Here is a 21,131-nt window from a genome sequence, read left to right as displayed (position 1 = left end):
TTGCTCTGGACATTCATTAAATCATCATATTCATTAAAGCCATGCATTCATCTCCCCCACCCATGACCCTGTGGGCTTGTCTTTTGTAAACAGTGTGAATTTGTCACTGAAGTAAAAAAAAAAAAAAAAGTCTACAATAAATCTTCCTCATGTCAGATTTGTGCAGTTCTTCATGAGACTGGGATGTGGTAAAGGTGTCCCTGACCCCAGGAGCCAACCTGTGCTTCTCCAGTATTCACTCAATGGCGGCTTGTCTTGGAGTCTCCTTCAAGAGTTTCTTTTCAGCAACTCCAGCAACGTGGGCAGGTACATCGCCCTGGAGATACCCTTGAAAGCCCGTTCTGCTTCTACTCGCCTCCGCTGGTGGCAGCCATCTGAAAACGGGCACTTCTACAGTCCCTGGGTTATCGACCAGGTCAGTCCATTCGAGATTAACTATTATAATTGTTGGCACTCGAGCTGCATGTGGCCTAGATCGCATTCAGGCCAGCCCCCTCGCTCAGTCGAGGAAGCCCGAGACCCACAATTGAATGACTTGCCCATGGGCACGCAGCTAGATTAGATATGCCATTTAGCTTCCTTTCATTTTCTTTTCCTTCAATTGCCTGAGCCTGTAAAAACAAACGACACCACAGAAGGCCCAGGTCCTGCGCATAGAGAAATCTGCCATATGGGTAGAGGGACTTTATCAAGCGTGATGCAAGGTTATAATTCTCTGAAAAGGAAAATGTGCAAATTAGCATTGGTACCACATGCACTCGCTTCCAAATCCTCTTTCCTAGCCTTTGAGGAAGAAATAAATAAATCTTCCTAACGTCCTTATGGACAGTTCTAAAAGATCTTCATCCATAATAAAATGGGTGTCAAATAGAACTCAAAGAACCTGTTAACAAACGGTAGAATCCAGGTGAAGAATTGGAACTGAAATGCCTTAGGATACAACTGTCCTTAAATAGAAATTTCGCTTGGAAAATAATCACATGTAAGCCAAATTTTGCTTTCCCAGCTTGGGCGCATGTAGTTTCCAAAGGCGCAGTTTGGCCCATGAAGGCTGTGAATGGTTTTGTCAGTACTTCGATTTGTTTTCTGCCGCTTCTTGCCAGATGGGCGAGCAGACCACACAAACAAAAGCATTCTGAAAGGCCCCTGACGGGACGCTCGCCATGTGACGCACGTGTTGAGCGATCTGACAGAGAAACGCAAACAAACAAGAAGACCGAACTCTCTCCTATTTTGAAACCATATTGAAAATTCGTTTTCTTAAAAAAATGCCTTTCAGATTCTTATCGGAGGAAATATTTCTGGTAATACGGTCTTGGAGGACGATTTCACAAACCTGGATAGTAGGAAATGGCTGCTCCACCCGGGAGGCACCAAGATGCCCGTGTGCAGCTCCACTGGTGACGCCCTGGTCTTCATCGAGAAGGCCAGCACCCGCTACGTGGTCAGCACAGACGTTGCCGTGAATGAGGATTCGTTCCTGCAGATCGATTTCGCTGCCTCCTGCTCGGTCACGGACTCCTGCTATGGTAAGTACTCCCTCTCCAGGTAGAGGGAAGACATGTGCAAATGGGCATGTGTGGCACCTCTGACAAGTCTGAGTGTAAAACAGAAGTGCGCGTGAGTCAAACCATGATCGCGTTCTTGGAAATGGTGTGTATACATTAAGTTTTAGAAGTCTCTTTTTTAAAGCCTCGTAATGTGAGCTTATTTTTAAGTATAGGTACTTGAAGACTTCTTTACATATAAATAAAAATGCCTACTTTGTCTCTTTTTGAAAATTCAGATTTTTCTTTTACCATCAGATCTGCAGGATTAGGGACTCTCATCACATAGAGAAGGCCAGAGTCAGCAATAGGATTTACACATGAGTTTGTATGTACATGGGCTTTAATTCATAGAACTTTATATTAGTTCAGCTACTGTCTTCTTTCCATCACTCCAGGAATCATGAAATTTTGTTGTTCCCATTTTGTCTTATAGTTTTTGCCATTCTGGGTCATAGCATATTCTAGGTCACCCTCATTGTGACCAGTTTGCATCCTCTAGGTTGTACACACACACACTCATACTTACATATACCTTGCTCACGCGCACATGCACACACACACACACACACACACACACAGACACACCTATCTTAGGAGATATAAAGACTGACATCACTTCGTACTTGGACCCTTCACTGTAACTTGCAAGCCTGTCGGGATTCTGGGGGTCTTCTGGTCTTTAGCCACCCCATATCATTCTTCCTCTAAGAGATCCAGATGAGAATGTTCACAAGGACTTTGTCCTGTTTTAGATTCCAGGGGGCCAACATCTGACGAATTTGGTTACTTCCAAGGTCTTGCAAAATCCAGATTTTTCATATTTTCTTTACTTTGAACTTAAAGGACATATCTTAGGGGGGTCCCAGAAATGCTCTTGCTACCTCAGATTCAATCAGTCAACACTAAACTAGTCAACAGGAGTGGAACTTGGATAAGTATAAGGTACACATCTGTCTTCAATAGGTCTAGTTGAGGGGATACTTTTAAAAAGTTAGAGTCCAATAGGTGACTAAATCAAGTGCTCTATGGATTGGTACTGACGCAGAATGTAATGAAAGCTCAAAGGAGAATGAGATGACCAATGGATGGCCAATCCAGGATCTGGGGAAGATTTCACAAAGAAGCTTAGTCTCAAGTGGGCATTGATGATTGGAATGGATTTGAAGGGTGAATGGAGAAGAAAGGACATCCCAAGCTAGGCTAGCAGCATAAGCAAAGAAGCAGAGGTGGGGGTGCTCCTAGTCCATAGGGAAAACCATGAGCAGACCAGACTGAATAGGCAATATTTTCATCTAGTGGAGGAGAGTAGAATTCTGATTTTGAAAATAGAAAAGGACGTTAGGGTCCTAGATACCTGCTTCCTCAGTAGCATAGGAAGGTGATGAGAACCCAGGGAGGTAAGTTATGACCCAGTAGGCTTGTAGCAGCACCAGGACTGACACTCTGCTTTCATAAGCCCAGTCCTGTGTACTTTCTACTGCCGGCTGGTGCAACCTCTTGAGAAAGGTTGAACTGAATGATAAAATCAAAGAGGAAAGTGGATAAGCAGAGTTTGCAGCTAAGGAAGAAGAGCCTTAAAAGGCACATACAAGAATCTGTGCTTGACAAGGACATGAATGAAGGGGCACAAGGGCAGAGGAGTGACATGGTCTGTTTTAGGGCGATTAGCCCAGGAGCTGATGAAGGTGGGTATGCCAATAAAGAAGTCTCAGTGGTCCTCTGTGTAGGAGGTGATGAAGTCCTCCCTGTGTGGCATGAAGAAAAATGGGATGGATACAATTGATATGAGACAACGCAGGCACAAAGGAAAGAAGCGGAAAAATCTCAAAACCAGGTGCCAGTTTGAACATTGAGAGTAAAAAAGAGAAGAGTAAAATTTCTAAAATAATTTCTAAACTCTGAACCTGGAAAACCAATGCAAAAGTATCTCCATTGATTGAATTTGATAGTTAAGAAGAGATGTATATTTATGAGGGAAAATGGTGAGTTTTTCTTTAGTTTGGGTGCAAGTAGCTTTAAGTGGAGATGCCCTTGAGTGAGGAGGATTTACAAGATAGAAAGCAGGAACTTTGTCTAAACGGTGCAGCACAATATGCCAACATCCGGTGTAATGCCAGGCTGGGTAAACATTTATTGAATGGAGGAAATTAATTGGAGACATAAAATTGGCAGATCTGGGCACAGGGATAATAGTTGAAGCCCAAGGAGTATACACAGAGAATAGAAGGCCAGAAATGGAGTTTGGAAGAATGCCCATAGCTGGGCTCGTTAGCACAGGAGTCAGAGGGAAAGGAAGACAGGAGATTCAGAATAATGTCCTCCAAAAGAAAAGAAAGTTTCAAGAATCAGGGAATAATCAATAATGTCTACCGCTGTAGGAAGGACAAAAACAATGAAGACTGAGCTGGACCACTGTATTTCACTAGGAAGTGTTGCTAGGAACCGTGCTGCAGTGAGTGGTCCCACGCTGGCTGCACATGACAATCACCTGGGAAGCGGCACAGCTCCCGACACCTTGGCTGTGCCCCAGAAGAGTGAAATCACAGTCCCTGGGGGTGGGACCCTGGTATTCGTGGTTTCTAAAGGTACCCAGGTGATTTCCAGGTGTGCAGCCAAGATTGAGAATCATGACCTTAGAGAGAGCAATTTAAGTAGGGAGATAGGGGCTCGAGCAGTTTATAGACTGAAGCAGGAGATAAGAAAGAATATAAAACTCAGGTTATAAGTTGGATTTTTCAGAAAAAAGAAACAGCTTTTCCTAGACCCACAGCCTGACTGCATGCTTTGGCACAAATTGCAAGGCCTCCGGCTACCTCCTTATACCGTTCTGATTCCCCAGTATATTCTATAACTCAACAGAGCAGGGTATGTGAGCACAAGGGATTTTGCCATTTCTAAGCAGTTTTACCTATAGCAAGAGCAAAATTGGCATTGTTGGTCAGGATCCCTGTGGAATGGTCAAGTTTTGAGGAAGTTGCTCAATTTTTTAAAAAGTAATCATTAAAATATATGGTTACTATGTTTGTACTTGCATGTTAACCATGAAATAAATAGACATAGTATAGTTATTATAGTACATATATATAATTTGTATAATTTCATAATATACTGCAACTATTAGATTAAACAATAAATATATATATAACTACCATTACTATTGCTTACGTGCATATGAACAATGGTTTTGTTATGATTGTTCTGAAAGTTTCTCAGTATAACAGAGTGATTCAGGAAAATTTATGTTTCACTTGATTCTAGCCCCTTAAAAGAAAAACTATCTTAATCTGGAAAGTGAAAAATAGTAACTAGTAATGTACAGAAGGAAAAATCTAACCAAGAAACATTTCAAAATAGGAAACACAAATACAGAGGAAAAATCAAATTGACATTTGAATTAAAACATAAGAAAACATAAGTAATTATGCTTCCTGGGTCTGCATACATGTATTTCTATTCAGAATAACGTTTCCTGTTCCAGCTATTGAATTGGAATACTCGGTAGATCTTGGATTATCATGGCACCCATTGATAAGGGACTGTCTACCTACCAATGTTGAATGTAGCCGCTATCACCTGCAGCGGATCCTGGTGTCAGACACTTTCAACAAATGGACCAGAATCACTCTGCCCCTCCCTCCTTATACCAGGTATGGATGCTTCTGCATGTATTGAACCCCAATTTGATATTATTTGGCATGTTGGATTTTAGGACAACAAGTTTAAATGAGATACATGCAATTTTGTTACTTGTTGATGGTATTGCCAGGCACGAATTACTAAGCAAAACAAGGGCACCTGGCTGGCTCAGTTGGTAGAGCCTGGGACTCTTGCTATCAGGGTTGTGACTTTGAGCCCCACATTAGGCATAGAGTTTACTTTAAAAAAAATAAGCAAAATAGGGGGTGCCTGGCTGGCTCAGTCAGTGGAGCATGCGACTCTAGATCTTGGGATCATGAGTTCAAGCCCCACATTGGGCATAGAGCTTACTTTAAAAAAAAAAAAAAAGGAAAAGAAAAAAGCAGGGCACCTAGCTGGCTTGGTTGGAAGAACATGCAACTCTTGATCTCAGGGTCGTGAGTTTGAGCCCCACGTTAGGTGTAGAGATTACTTAAATAAATAATCTTAAAATTTATTTTCTTAAAAAAAAAAAACACTTAAAAAAAGCGAAGTAGAAACCAGTTTTTGTGGTGACATCGTTCTGTGTTTTCCCAAAAGCCAGGCCTATACTGACTTCCATTTAACTGATATTTTGAAAAAATGGCATCTGTAAGAAAACAGTGGCTGAATCAGCGAGAATCGCCAACTTGATTCACTTAAATTTAAAACAGGCACGTTGGATACAGAGCAGATTTAAATGGAGTCTGCTTTCTGTTCAGTCAGACTACTGTAGATATAACAGTGAGCAGTGTCATATCAAATAGATATAGCAAATAAATGTGTATTAGAATTATTGTCTGCTTTTGAAATTTTATTTTCAAGAGTATCTTGAAAATTATCACCTGGAGCATTCTTTTTATATGAAAAACAATGATGAATGCATCATGCATTGTGCCTATAAGAAATGACGGTGGCTTCATAAAATTCCCTGGTAAATGCTTTATTTGAGTAAAACAGAGAATTCACCTTGCCTAGTGGATAACGACCCTCTCTCTTCTCACTAAGTAGGTGCTAATCATAGGGAAGCTTTAAAATCTTGATAGGAATTCCTGTTCCCTCCAAAAAACAAAATGGTAATCAGTTGTTGCCATTAAGAGAGAAGCAAAGCAACCAGTTCAACCATGTGGAACAGGAGTTATAGTTTGGGCTCGTTATTGTTCTCTCGCCTCCCCACAAATGAAGAATGAATAAATCTTCCTAGCAAATGACCATAAAATTCAGCTGTTCATCTAGGACGTAAGTTTTCTTGGGGTTATCATAAATGGGCTGGTTTCAGTCGCTCACAGCCTAGGGCTTATCTACAATTGCTGGCTCAGAGGTGCGAGGACTATATGAACTGTCAGCAGAGTTGCCCAGTTTAAATGAGATACGTGAGATTCTGTTGCTTGTTAGAGGTATTGCCATGCATGAATTATTGCATGAATTATTAAGGCGATCTTAATAAAGTGAAGTAGAAAAAAAAAAAAACTCCATTAAGGCAGTAGTCTTCTACGGCTTTATGAATTCTGTGAATTATTACCCAGCTAGTTGGTAGCATTTTGCAAATAAATGACATTCTAAGATTGATTCCAGCAAGTCATTATACCCTTGAGTCTTGTACTCAAGAAAGGTAATTATTCTCCATCTTTTAACCTATCTTTTAATTGTCTTTTGCACATACCCATAAGAATTTTGACCCTTTCAAATGACATTTGAAAAATCTGATGAGCAGCCATTTCTTCTTGTTATCATATTGAAAATATGCAGTTTGTTTATTGTACTACTCTCAAAGCCCACGTTATACAATGGTCTTAAAGGTGACGCTGCCTTATAGTAAGGCCCTCTGGATAATTCAGAAAGAAATGCACATGAATGAACCCCAAGCCAGACCCACCGCTTACTGTGCTCTGCCATATGCCAGAGATCATTAGAACAATGTGCCAGGCTCAGAGCACTTTGTCTCAAACGCAAGTTAGCATATCTATATCTGCTCTTAATTTCCGGTTACTTTTTCAGTATGGCATTTCTTTGTTTTGAGCTGAACTTACAACCTCAACTTCTGCAAAGTATTGAGACATCTATGCTTACATTGTCCACTAGGACAGAATTGAGAATTTCCGTTTGTAGCTCTTCATCATAAACAAACATGATGCTGAGGACTTAAAGCCATGTGCTAAGTAGGGGTGAGGAGTGACTGTGACAATGTGCCGATGGTAGATTTGTCCACTCATTCACTTATCGTAGAACCACAAGGTTCCAGTATTGTTGGCACAGTGGTAGTAAGAGTCAACTGAGGTTGGTTATCCACAAACTGACATCAAACCATTACCCAGACTAAAATGATTGGTAGTCATCAGTAGAGATTATTCCTTCATGTAGTCATCCATTAAACAAATACTTTTGAAACATTTAATTATATGCCAGGTCTGTGTGAGGGGCTGAACTTATCCCTGCCTCAGCAAACTTTGAGTGCAGTGGGAGACAGAGATATTAACCAGAAATCACCAGTAATTGCAAAAGTAAATAAATTCAACTGATGGTGGACAGTTGCATGATGCTGAGAGATCATATGTCCTAGGGAGATTTGCCTTGATCAACAAAATCAAGGAACATTTTTTGGAGGAAAACATAATTGAAGTAAGAGATAAAGGATGGATAGCAGTTAACTGGGGGAGGAGGAGAGGGAGCAGAGTTCCAGACAAAGAAAATGGCCTATGACAGGAGGTAACAAGCATATCTGAGATACTGAAAGAATGGATCCAACCTAGAGAGAAAGTGGAGTGAGATGGAGTCTGACCATGAAAAGTATCGTAGGTCATACTGAAGATTTGGGGATACGCCCAGGATGGCTGTGTGGCTCAGTCGGTTAAGTGTCTGCCTTCGGCTCAGGTCATGATCTCAGGGTCCTGGGATTGAGCCCTGCATCATCGTGCTCTCTGTACCCTCTGCTCTCTCTGCTCTCTCTGTTCACTGGGGAGTCTGCTTCTCCCTCTCTCTCTGCTCTCTTCCTTTCCCTCTGTGCTCTCTCTCTCTCTCTCTCAAATAAAATCTTTAAAAAAAATTTTTTTAAATGATTTGGGGATATGTCATATAGGTGCTTAAAAATCTGCTAAAGTGTTTGGGAATAGGGGGGCATGCTCAGATTTGCACCAGAAAAGCTTATTCTAATTGGAAAACAAATAGGGGAGGATAAGAGTAGCTGGAAGGAGACTCTTGAAGAGGCAGTGAGTGCTGGTAGCTTGGACTAAGGTGCTGGAGACATGAAGGGAAGTAGAGAAAGTCAAGAGAAATGGAAGCAATAAAATTGAGTTTCATGGTGAAATGGACGTGGGAAGGTGAGGGAACGGACAATGTTGAAGACGACTCTGGTTTCTGAGTTGAAGAACTGAATGGATGCTCGTGCATTTCACTGGGCAGGGAGCACTGAGACTGAACACAAGAGACATCACACTCTGCTCCAGACATTTCTACGTTACAACCTAAATAAGCTGAGGTGGATAGAATCATAGTCTCTGTTACTCCCATATACACGGGTTCAGTTAGATCTTACTGGAAATTCAAAAATGAATGGAAAGCATTGTGGTTTAGTGGAGAGTTCTAGCTTTTCAGCCCTGTGAGCTTTTAAGCAAGTCATTCCATGTCCCAAAGCTGCAGGGTCCTCATGTGAAAAATGAAGAGACTTTTTGCCATGTAAAAAATCAAATAAATGTGCATGGAAGAGCTTGGGACATTGTGAACATTTATAAAATGTAGGTCATCTTTACATTTATGTGTTGACAACATGATCACACTTATGATTATCAGACTTCATCTTCAGTGAGACTAAGAAGTCTTCCTAAGCTTGTGTAACAAGAGCAAGCCCATGGTAATGGTCGGACACTGTCTTAAGTTCCTGCCCTGTAGGAGATTACCATCTGACTGAGGAAGAATAAACAATTTAAAAATAAAACGTGCTGCATGTAATTGAGAGCTTCAGTGAGGAATGGGCTAGGAATGCCATAGGTACTGAGAGATGGGAGACAGTGTTGAATGCCAGAGTTAGAGGGGTTTCATGGAAAAGATGGGCCCTGGCCTCAAAGGATGGCTTGGAATTAGGTGGGTAAGGAGAAGAACATTCTAAATTAGGGAAACAATGTGAACAGGACACATGAGCCCGGCAAGAGCCCAAGAGTTGCTGATGAAGGCACAGGGCTCATATCTGGAAGCTATGGAAAGTTGTTTGTTTGTGGAGTTGGCTTAACTTATCACAAGCACTGAAGCAAGGCAGAGGAGTTTAGACTTGTTGGAAAGATGAACTGTGGTGGGTTTTGAACTGAGAATGTTCTTCCAAGAAAAACAATTGGGAGAACAGAGAGGCTCAAGTAAAAGAAAAGCATGAAGTAACGAGGGTCTGGGCTACAGCTAACAAGAAGGGGATGAGAGGGATATTACGGGACATTTCAAAGGAAGAATTGATAAAACTCACTAGCTTCTTCTCCACTGCACACATCAAGAGATGACTCAAGTTTGAAGCCCAAGAGAATGGGGAGAAATCTACAGTTGACTCCAGGAAGGACAGTGTGACAAACTGAACCAAATGACGCTGAATTCAATGTGATGACTGGAAATACAAATGAATACATCCATTTGACAGAGATGTGAAGGTCAGAGCCCAGGGAAAGATGATCAGCTTTGGAGGCAGGAGCATAGAGGTGATAGGCAGTGCCATGAAACGGTCAGCTCTCCATGGGAGAGCATTTAAAAAGAAAAGAAAGGACCCTTAAATTTAATAGCAGGATGAGTGGAAATGGTTATTAAAGAAATTGTGAGGATACAATTAAGGAGGTAGAAGAAGAATCAGAAGAGTACGGTATCCAAAAGCAAGTGAGAATAGAGTATCAAGCAGGAAGAAGTCACCATCCCTGACATATGCTGCTGAGACTAATGAAGAAAAAAGTTTCACAGTAAATTTCCATAAGGAGATAGTCAGTGACCTTCAAAAGAACAGTTTAAGTAAGATACTGGAAATAAATACAGCTTGTCTGGCCCCAGAGCCCATGGGCTTAACCACTGTATTAGTCCTACGTTTTTATTGCTTGCCTAAGAGATATGGTCCTAGAAGAAATAGGAAGGGAGAAGGCAGGAGATCTTGAGAGATGCTGAAAAAAAATACAAAGGTGCCAAAATCCATTTCATAGCCCCTAATCTGAATCTGCCTCTTCCTATTCACTAATCCCAGACCTAAAAATAACAGGTGGCTCAAGTAGCATGGGTTCTGAAATGTCACCTGAGAACCAGGGTGAGTCAACAGAAGGGCAGGTAATTCAAATCCACTGAGAAAGGTTGCGGGGGTGGGAGGGTCCTGCCACTGGAAGGCTCAGGTGTGACTTGGCTATTTTAAGTCACAGTTTGAAGATGATCCATTCCCTCCTTCCAACCCTAATGACATGGCTGATACCACTGTCTTTAAAGATTAACTACAACACTTTGGAAGCCAGGTGGTTTTAGCCACAGCATGCACACTACTTAACATTTGCAGAAGTTTACAGGAGAAGTGATAAGTGCAAGAAAGGGCAAAAAGATTGTGGAAGAATTGGGAGAATGGAATGGGGTTGGGTTTACCTTTTTTCAGGTAAACAGATTTAGGGAGGGAGGATATTCTTCCATGATAATCCCAACTATAAAAGCAAAGAAAAGATCTTATGCTAAGAAAACCAAATAACTATATATAGTATTTATTGGGCTTGTCATGGAGAAATATTCAAAGGAAATACAAGTTCATTTTTTAAAGGAGAGATTCTTAAAACTTGCCTCAGTACTATTTATCTCCATTGTTACTTCCAATTTTCCAGTATCTTTTAAAAGACTTTTTGCAAGCATTCATATTACTGAACATCTTCTTAAAAATGTTCAATCAAGTCAGGGAAGCCTTGGACTTCTCTTCCATATCCATTTTCTCAGGCATCATTTTGATACTTTGAAAATCATTGCTGTTACTTTACCAAATTTGTGTTGTTCTTTCAGGACAGCAAAACATAAAATAATTTTGTTTGGTGTAAACCATGGTACTATGGATTTTCACATACTGAATATATTAATATTTTCACATTATAATGTTAAGACAAATAAAACCTATTTCCATTTCCACTACAATGGAGAATAAAACTACTTACAGAAATTCTGCATTCCAACTAAGCTTTCTCCATTGTCAACCTTGTTGCCAAAGTTTTATTAGAGAATTTGAGATTTGGCTGTACTTTGAACATATTGCTACGTATGGATTCTTTTTTTTTTTTTTTTTTTTAAGATTTTATTTATTTGCGAGAGAGAGAATGAGAGACAGAGAGCATGAGAGGGAGGAGGATCAGAGGGAGAAGCAGACTCCCTGCGGAGCAGGGAGCCCGATGTGGGACTCGATCCCGGGACTCCAGGATCATGACCTGAGCCGAAGGCAGTCGCTTAACCAACTGAGCCACCCAGGCACCCCGCTACGTATGGATTCTTAAGATTATTTTAACAGTTAAATAGAAGTCATTCTCCGTTGAGAAGGCATTTTAAAAATTATAGGAAATTCCTTTTATTTGAGGGATAGTCCAATGTATTTGATGCTCTCAGTAGGCCTACTCAGAACACTGTAGTTTTTTATAATCATTACTAATTATAATTATCAGCAAAAATAATAATTCCTTATTTTACCAAAACAAGGATAACCATTTTCTTTTCTTTGTAATCAAATCAAAATTTTACTCTGAGTTTGAAGGGACCACAGATTATTTTTGGCTCACATTTATCTATTTAAAATCCAAACATACAAAATTTAAGAAAATAGCAAGCTGTATTTCAATATAATCATCACCCAGCTTCAACTATTATTGATTTATGACCAACCTTGTTTCTTCAATAGCACCACTCACTCTGGACCCCGTATTTTGAAGCAATTCCCAGACACATCATTTCAACTGTAAATATTTTAGCATGTATCTCTAAAAGAGGACTTTAAAAAACATAATTATGATACCATTATCCTACCTAAAAATTAATGACAATTTCTTATTCAATATTTTCTTATTCAATATTTACTTAGTATTCAGTATTCAAATCTCCCTGTTTGTCTCATAAAACATTTTATCATTTTTTTCAAATTAGGTTACAAATCAATATAATTGGTTGAAATCTCTCTTAAGTTTTCTTTAACCCTGAGGTCTCCCTGTTAACCTTTTCAGATGAGGACAAAGACACAGAGAAGTTATATGATTTTCCCTATAGATACACAGTCGGTGGCTGAAGCAGGATTGTACCAAAGCTCTCCATTTGTTCTCTATCAAGGAAAGAAGATAGGCCATGTGGGGTGGCTTGTTTAAATTCTTCTATTGCTAACCCTGTAATATGCTTTCCACCCTAGTTCCAGAGAGGTATCATGAAGGATCTAGGTCACCTTATAAGGATACCTTACCTTTATCACATTTGTTTGGGGTCATAACCTGTGGTCCAAATACTTTCTCCTCTCAGTGTTCAGACCCCAGTGTTTTGTAAGAAATTTAGAAGAAAAGAAAATTAGATGACCGTAAATATTCTTTCATGGGCAGTTTAATGTTATCTAAACATCCCAAAATGTTACAGTCATTTAGTGTCCTACAAATCCCTAGTGTTATTTATAATCACCAAGGGAATTTTCTACCAAAGGGTCTGGGATGCCTAAATTAAGAACCCCCAGCTAGCCGCCAAATCAATGGTCTTCCAGCCTTTACCTGCCATTCAAGACAGCCAGAGTTCTCAGTAACACGTCAGCTCCAGCAGGAGATAGTTCTAGAGCCAGTTCTAAACTAAGAAGTTACAGAGGCCCCCTCCTTGAGTGGCAGTCCTTACACCTATGAAATTAGTCAATTGTACAGAGAAATTTCTAAGAGTCAACCTCTCATTTCCACCCCAAAATTCAACCTCCTTCTTTTGTTCATAGTTCAGTGTGTTCTTCATGAGGATCTCCCCCAGAGGAGGGATACCCTGGCAGATGGCCCATCCCTTTAATAAGAGCCCCTCGCCATAAGTAATTCATTCACACTCCTGGTACCAAATTTCAGGCCTCCTCTCTAGAGCCTACTTTTTCTCTAGCTCTTATCTGTAGGTCATGGGCTGTGACCCATGGGTCCACTCTGTTCAGGTGAGCTGATCTATGCTTCCCCCCAGGTGTACATCTACCAGTGGGATTGCTGGGTCATATGGTGACTCTGTGTTCAACATTTTGAAAAACGAACAACCTGTTCTCCACAGCATTCACACAAGCCTGCATTCCCACCAGCAGTGTATGAAGGCTCCACATCCTTGCCAACACTTGTTATTGCTGCCTTTTTTATTACAGCCACCTAGTGGGTAGGAAGTATATCTCATTTTGGTTTTGATTTGCGTTTCTCTAATGACTAATGATGTTGAACATGCACTTATCAGCCATTTATATATCTCCCTTGGAATATTCTCTACTTTTGTCTAACACAGAAAAATAGGCTAGTAGAGGAAATTGTTTTCCAGTATAAAGGCAGGACCTTAGCTGCCAAGGGAAATATAGGACACATTTTGAAATGGGGCATTGCAGAGCCTCTAATTAAAGACAGAGGGCCAAGGGCTTCAGCTATGACATTAACCTGCCAAAGTCAGAATAGATAGACTTGGGTGTACACATAGCAACAATACATACAGCCTTCCATAACTAAACAACTGCTCATATTTAGGGGTCATGGGAGGGATAGGATGATTTTGTACAGGTTGAGGTAGTTTTGAAGGGTCTGCTCATTGAGAATACATTGTAGTAACAAACCAAGAGATTATTGCCTTCTCTCAGTTGCGTGAGTGTGACTTACGGCACTGTGACTTAGGGCACTGAACTTCAGCTTCTTCGTTGGGAGTAAGAGAGTTGGCTATATTTACTCGTCCTAAATATTTTATGTATTTCTGAGAGTAAAGGAAGCATTAAGAGAGAGTGAAAAGGTTTTTTAAAAATTTTGTATGGTTCCTATCGAAGGGCTTTTTCTCATGATGATGATGACAATGAGGACTTCATAGATAGACAGAGTATTCCTGGAAAAAAGAGTAATACAAAGACTCAGAAATGTGTATAGAAACCTATTAAAAGGTGTGGAGGCAATGTGGAGAAATGTTCCCTGGGAGAACAGAGATGGAAGCCATAATATTGAGGGTAACATTTTTTAACTTCATAGCAATGGATGTTCAATTATTAAACAACACTTATGGAGCACTTACTATGTGCAGTTGATGAAGAGGAAATGATATAAATTCAGAAAAGAAGCAAAGGGAGATATTTCAAGGATATGGAAAAGGAGAAATATGCTCTGGGGCCATTTTCCCCCCAACTCCAAGACGCAGCAGCTGGTGGTGGCCGTCATTATAAGGAAGCTTCAAGATAAATGATGACACCTGCCAAGGGACTTCACCAAGACACTCACAGGTCTTGGTAAACACAAGCTAATTAATTTTCACAACACCCTTATGAGGTGGGAAGTAGCATTTTCGTAGTTCTACAGATGGGGACGTGTCAGCACATAAACATAAATTATTTGTTCTCTTTATATACTGAAGTTGTGACAGGGCTGGGAATAAGAAGTCCTAGAAATTCAACTTCCAGACCTTCATTTTTCAACTTATATTCCAATTCATCCCCTTAGTGAAAGTGTCTCCTTGTCCTATAAAATAATATTGGATAGTATATTTTCCCCTGTTTTATGGGTACTTAATTACTAAGTGCAGTTATTCCCAAGAATATAAAATCACATTTGAGACAGGGCCCTAGAAGTCCTCTAAGTTAACCCCCTCGTTATTTATGTTAAATTATTCAGGACACAGGACTGACTAGTGCCAGAGTACAGATTAGCGCCCCCTAAATATCTGTACTCTTAGTGGCCAACTCTGGTTTGAGGAATTCTACACATGATCTCCCACTGTTTCCTTTTCTGTGGAATGCCACAGAGTTGTACAAACTGAACATGTCATGGTTGGAAGTCCCCATAAAAGCTATCAACCCCAACAATGCGTCTGGCTCTTAAATCTTCTCTACAATCTCTTTGGTAAGTGGCTGCCCAGACTGTGATTCAACACAACCAACATTCAGAAAGCCACCCCTGCTAGGCAGCTCATGCCACCTCTCAACTGCTGGGAGTTCTTCTCCCCCTTGACAGCCATCAGATCGCTGACCCCCGGTCCCTGCCCACCCGCCCTAAAGACATCTCTTACTTGATTCTTCTTAGCCATCTTTATTGCTGTCGACTTACAATTCTTTCAGTAAATGTTTATGAAGTCCCATCTATAGGTGTCACCAACAATAAAATGATAAACAAGGAGAGAATCATCCAGCAGAGGAAACTATACATAAATAAGCCCTCTGAATAAAAAGTGATAAAGGCTTTGATGGGGCATCATAAAACATTAAGGGAACAAAGATTACTTGCCTACTCTTTATAAGCACTGGAGATACAAAACAATATTCCCTGAAGGAATAGAGATGTTTCCTGCCCTTCAGAAGTTTATAGTCTGAAAGAATAAGAATGTAAGTGTTGACTTGTTACTAGAATCCAAGTAACCATGTGCTATGGAGGTATGATATTCCACTGTGTTATTTATAAAATGTTGCTGCATGCGAACAGGCATAACTATTAATAAATTTCATCATTAAGAACTAACTGAACAGGGGCGCCTGGGTGGCTCAGTTGGTTAAGCGTTTGACTCTTGATTTTGACTCAGGTCATGATCTCAGGGTCATGAAATCGAGCCCTGGGTGGTCTCCATGCTCAGCGAGCAGAGTCTGCTTGTCCCTCTCCCTGCCCCTCTGTTCCTCCCCTTCCCCCCACCCTCATTCTGCTCAGGCCTACGTGCTCTCTCTCTAAAATAAATAAATAAATCTTTAAAAAAAAAAAAAAAAAGGAGGTAACTGAACAGCACAGCCACTGACTTGCACAACCCCAGGGGAGCATCTTCCAACTGCTTACTGTGAGAATGGTGGCCCCTGGATACCATCTCCCTGCACCTTTTTTTTTTTTTAAGATTTTAATTATTTGAGAGAGAGAGTGTAGGCAATCAGGGGTAGGAGCGGGGCGGGGGGTGGAGATGGAGGGGGAGAGAATTTCAAATGGACTCTGCACTGAGCACAGAGCCTGACATGGAACTGGATTTCATGACCCCAAGATCATGACCTGAACCAAAACCAAGAGTCAGATGCCCAACTGACTGAGCCACCCAGGTGCCCCTTAACTGCCTGCGCCTATAGACCACCTACTAAGTGCTAGGCACTGTGCAGTGAGGATATAATGTTGAAAAAAGGGGATCAACGCTGTTCTCTTGTAACTTAGTCTTCTGAGGAGGAGGCAGACATTTAAGAAATGCATATGCAAATAAATATATAACTACAAATGTGATAAATACTATAAAAGGAAAAGAACAGTTTGCTCTGGAATAAATGTGATTTTTAAAGGGACCGAAAAGAAAATTTCTCTGAGGACTTAAGACTTCCTCCAAGACCTGAGGGACACATAAGGGATAACCAGGCAGAGAGATGAAGAAAACGTAGGCAGAAGATGGGAAAGAATGTTGTGAGCCCTGGGAACTGGGAGAAGGAGCAGTGCTCCAGACTGAGTAGCCAGGATGCAGGGCTGGAGGATGGGGCCCAGGAAGAGTTTAGGGTTGAAGTTAAATGCCACAGGAAGGATAGGAGGATGTTAGGTAGTCTGCTGGGAGCTGAGGAGCAAGAAGTATTATGGAAAAATCAGTGCATAGATGATGCTCAGTAAGCAAATATCAAACTGAACTATGCATTTTCAGAACGGAGATTTTTAGTTCTGGTCTGTTTCTTTTCTAGTTTCTAAACTTAATGCATATGTTTTCAATTAGAAAACATACAACCCTTGCTGTTGTTTGGTCTTTGTCCTGCTCAAAACAAGTATCTCTCAATCAAGTGATTAACAGTCTCATAATGATATCAGTATATGAATCCATAAAACAGGGGCTCCTGGCTGGCTCAGTCGGTGGAGCATGAGACTCTTGATCTCGGGGTCATGAGTTTGAGCCCGATGTTGGGTGTGGAGATAACTTAAAAAATAAAATCTTAAAGAAAGTGAATCCATAAAACAAAACTTGCTTTTTCTAATTATTTCATCTGCGGGTTTCTAAATGTTCACCACCACTTGAGCCTTGAGCAGTGTTTGGATTTACTGCCATCTAGTGTCTCTGAAAACATAAGTTTATTTGTGTTTCTGAACAAGACACTTCCTAAAACTGTGCAAACGAGCAAATCTATTTCTGCTTCTGGAATGGGAAAATCTCTGTTTTGATTTTATTTATATTGCATTTGAATTAATATAAAATAAGTCTGGCCTTATTACTCTCTCTCTTTTCTCCATCCAATTATCTAGGGTTTCATTGATCCCTCTGATGTACACTCTTACTGTCTTCTTAAGACTTTCATTGTGAGAATTCCTCGCTAATGCTGTCTTGAGGTGGACCAGTATGCCCACTGTACAAAAGTGTCTAGTTTTCAGGAACGCTTAGGAGTTGGAATCGAGCTTTGCAAGTCAAATGCAGAGGGGTTGGGGCAGCTCAAGGACAGGCATCTTTCCCTAATTTGCAAATATAACTTAACAGCAGCCCTGGTGTCACTCCACAATGGTGCCCACATGAAATTCAGGGCTCGCTGTTCCCCTGAGGCTACTGGTGAAGATTAGTGTGAGTTTCTGTTGTAGTCTGTTTTTACAAGGCTGGGAAAGATAATCAGCCCAAAATATATTCTCAAGCTATTGCAGTTCAGTTTGGCCTGGTGTTGTTAGTCAAAGTTTTGCATTGGTAATTAAAATAATGAACGCTTTTCTGAGAATACAAGTTAGGGATGTACCCACATTTTTGTTATAGCCATCCATGCACTTGTTCAAATATACACATTTTCTTTCACACCACATCCTTCGTTATAATTCTCTTGTTCTTCAAAGGTCCCAAGCCACTCGTTTCCGTTGGCATCAACCAGCTCCTTTTGACAAGCAGCAGACATGGGCCATAGACAATGTCTATATCGGGGACGGCTGTATAGATATGTGCGGTGGCCACGGAAGGTGCATCCAAGGAAGCTGTGTGTAAGTACATTGTGTTTTCTTCCTTCCACTGGCAGTTCCTGACTCTCATTCCAGCCAGGAGATTTTTTTGAAACTGGATTTGTAATCACTCCAAAGCTGCCGTTGGTTGTACGGTTTTCTTGAAATCTGATACTGAGCTAACTGTAGAGCTTATGGATATTGTATCTTCCTTCTTGCTTAGAGATTAGGAACTGAACAATAGCTGTCTTGTCAAGAGAAAGTGAATTATCATCAACTGTATTTTATTTCCTTCTGTGTTCCTATGGTACACGTGAGCCCAGAAAAGGACATGGAAGAGGTTTGGGAGTTCAGTATATTCTGACCGAAAATAATATGTCATAAGTATTTTTCTCACTTAGGCCTGAATATATGTAATAGATATGTATTACTTGTGGTTGAATTGGTATTCCTGTGTGGTTTGCATAAGAAAGTTTTTAAATGCCTGCTCAATTTGCTATCAATGGAGAGGGCTAGTATTTTACTTAGCGAGCGTTAGCATCTTTGGAAGGATCTAAATAAAGTGTGTGTGTGTGCACGCGCACGCGCGTGCATGCACAGATCTTGTGTACCACAGGCCTTTGTGCTTCATTTTCAAAGATTTTGCTGCGTGGTAGGATAGTATGAATGAGGGTGCTGATAGAGAATTCATACCCCCTTCTCTGCTAATCTCCGCACACCTGGGAGGTCTTTCCTTTGGTTAATGATTCTAGCCCATATCCAGAATGACCTCTAAGACCCCAGAGCCTCCAATCCAACATTCATATTTCCTCCTGTATTGAACACGGAGGTCAGTCCTTCAGTCATAGATGGCAGATGCTACCCAAAGTACCCACTGCCATTTGGAACATGGCATCTTGGATTCCTAACTGACCCAAAGCCTCTTTAAAAAGGCCAATTTCCTAAGTTATTAGGACCTACCAGTTTAGTTTGGCAGCCACAATTTCTTATCAGCTTTCTAGAGCTGTGTCACATAGAGACAGGGCTCTAGTAAATTCTTTGAAGTTGCTTCTTTCCCTGTAAGCTCAAGTCACTACTTTAGCAATGCCTAGAGGCAGCTAATTCACAGACTATTTCTAACCTAAAGCACTGTTAAGAAAAGCAGATGAATGGGGCACCTGGGTGGCTCAGTCGTTAAGCGTCTGCCTTCAGCTCAGGTCATGATCCCAGGGTCCTGGGATCAAGCCCCGCATCAGGCTCCCTGCTCCGTGGGGAGTCTGCTGTTCCCTCTCTTGCTGTGTCTCTCTCTGTCAAATAAATAAATAAAATCTTAAAAAAAAAAAGAAAAGAAAAGCAGATGAATTCTGGAAAGCTCTGTGAAGCTAAGTAAGCTTTCATCATCCTGGACTAGGAATAGCAGCTGTCTTCACTAATTTGAGAACACAATTGTGGAGGTTTTGTTTCATGTTGACTTTTCCTTTCGTTTCTCCGTACCCAGCTGTGACGAGCAGTGGGGTGGCCTATACTGTGAAGAGCCCGAGATCTCCCTTCCAACCCAACTCAAAGACAACTTCAATAGAGCTCCATCCAACCAGAACTGGTTGACTGTGAACGGAGGGAAACTAAGTACTGTGTGTGGCGCTGTGGCTTCGGGAATGGCTCTCCACTTCAGCGGGGTGAGTATTTGGCTACTGGTTATTCATGTCTGCATCCTCTGAGGTTCCTGCAAAAGAGTTGAGTCTCTTTTATTGGCAAATCAAGATGCAGAATTAGACACTCTAAATGCACAACCCTGATGCGAACTTGCAACTTTATACAAATCAGAAAATACTAATTATTTCCAACATTTTCCCCATCACAAATCATTTGAGACCATTTAATTATGCAAGGTAGTGTCAGCACAAGGCATATGTACGTACACATTAAAAAAGGACTTAAGTGAATTTTCATCCTGGGAGAGAGTGCTTGCACAATGTGCAAGGGTCTTCCATCTGGATGATGCTCTAATTGAAAACTCTTGAGCTTGCAACAGATTTGGGATTTAAGGAGCCAAAAATCAGGAAATTGAGCTTCAGTGTTCCCTGAATTTATTAACAACACTTACTTCTTTCTCTAAATTATCAAAGAAAGAATAATTGTCAGTAATGACTAGACATTTTTATTTATAGCAAATTATTTTGTGAATGACAACGGCAATGTTAGAAAATTTCTTTGATGGGGCACCTGGGTGGCTCAGTCAGATAAGTGTCTGCCTTCAGGTCAAGTCGTGATCTCAGGGTCTTGAGATTGAGCCCCGCATTAGGCTCTCTGCTCAGCGGGGAGTCTGCTTCTCCCTCTCCCTCTCCGTCTGCTTCTTTCTCTCTCTGCTTCTCTCTCTCTCTTTCTCGGAAATAAATAAAATCTTAAAAAAAAAAGAAAAAAATTTCTTTGAGAAATTTTATGGTCCTTCTAATTGCTACTAAAGATGACGTGTTTAAAAATAGAATTTCTTCAATACCGTAATTAAGTACCCTTCATAAGCAATTTAATTTTTAAAAATTACAAATTCATTGTCAGGTCTTTATTTCCCTACCATTCCCTATCTTAGAATTTGTATTTGTGCCAATAGAGTGTATTATTTATATTCAGTGTTTCAGCCGATAGTAACAATATAGGATTCCTATAATCCTCAACGCTAAGAATGCATGTTTACAATACCCTTCCTATTTAGCTAGAACTCCCAAGAGGCCTAGTTTCCTGCCTATGTTCAACTAAGAATTATCTGCTTATCTACACTAATAAATTAATATAGATGACACTAAAATCAGCTATAAAAGTTTAAATAAAAATAATTACAACTATTATCTCTAATTAATGATTAAATTGTATGAAATCCTTAGATGTAGTCATTTTTAAATTTCATATTAAA

The 21,131-nt window shown here is 40.5% G+C and overlaps 1 protein-coding gene across 2 annotated transcripts in view; it reads left to right on the top strand.

The window, feature by feature from the left end:
- Positions 1–21,131, top strand: part of RELN (reelin) — a 496,941-nt gene that overhangs the window by 434,486 nt on the left and 41,324 nt on the right. For both annotated transcript variants that reach the window (XM_032402324.1, XM_032402325.1), the window contains exons 44-48: positions 157–415; positions 1,280–1,529; positions 5,029–5,197; positions 18,146–18,286; positions 19,722–19,899. In XM_032402324.1, coding sequence (XP_032258215.1) covers positions 157–415; positions 1,280–1,529; positions 5,029–5,197; positions 18,146–18,286; positions 19,722–19,899 — 997 coding nt within the window. The remainder of the gene's footprint in view (positions 1–156; positions 416–1,279; positions 1,530–5,028; positions 5,198–18,145; positions 18,287–19,721; positions 19,900–21,131) is intronic.

Source organism: Phoca vitulina, unplaced genomic scaffold, assembly GCF_004348235.1.
Source record: "Phoca vitulina isolate PV1807 unplaced genomic scaffold, GSC_HSeal_1.0 scaffold4, whole genome shotgun sequence".
Lineage (NCBI taxonomy): Eukaryota > Metazoa > Chordata > Mammalia > Carnivora > Phocidae > Phoca > Phoca vitulina.
This window is presented reverse-complemented; position numbering and strand designations above follow the sequence as displayed.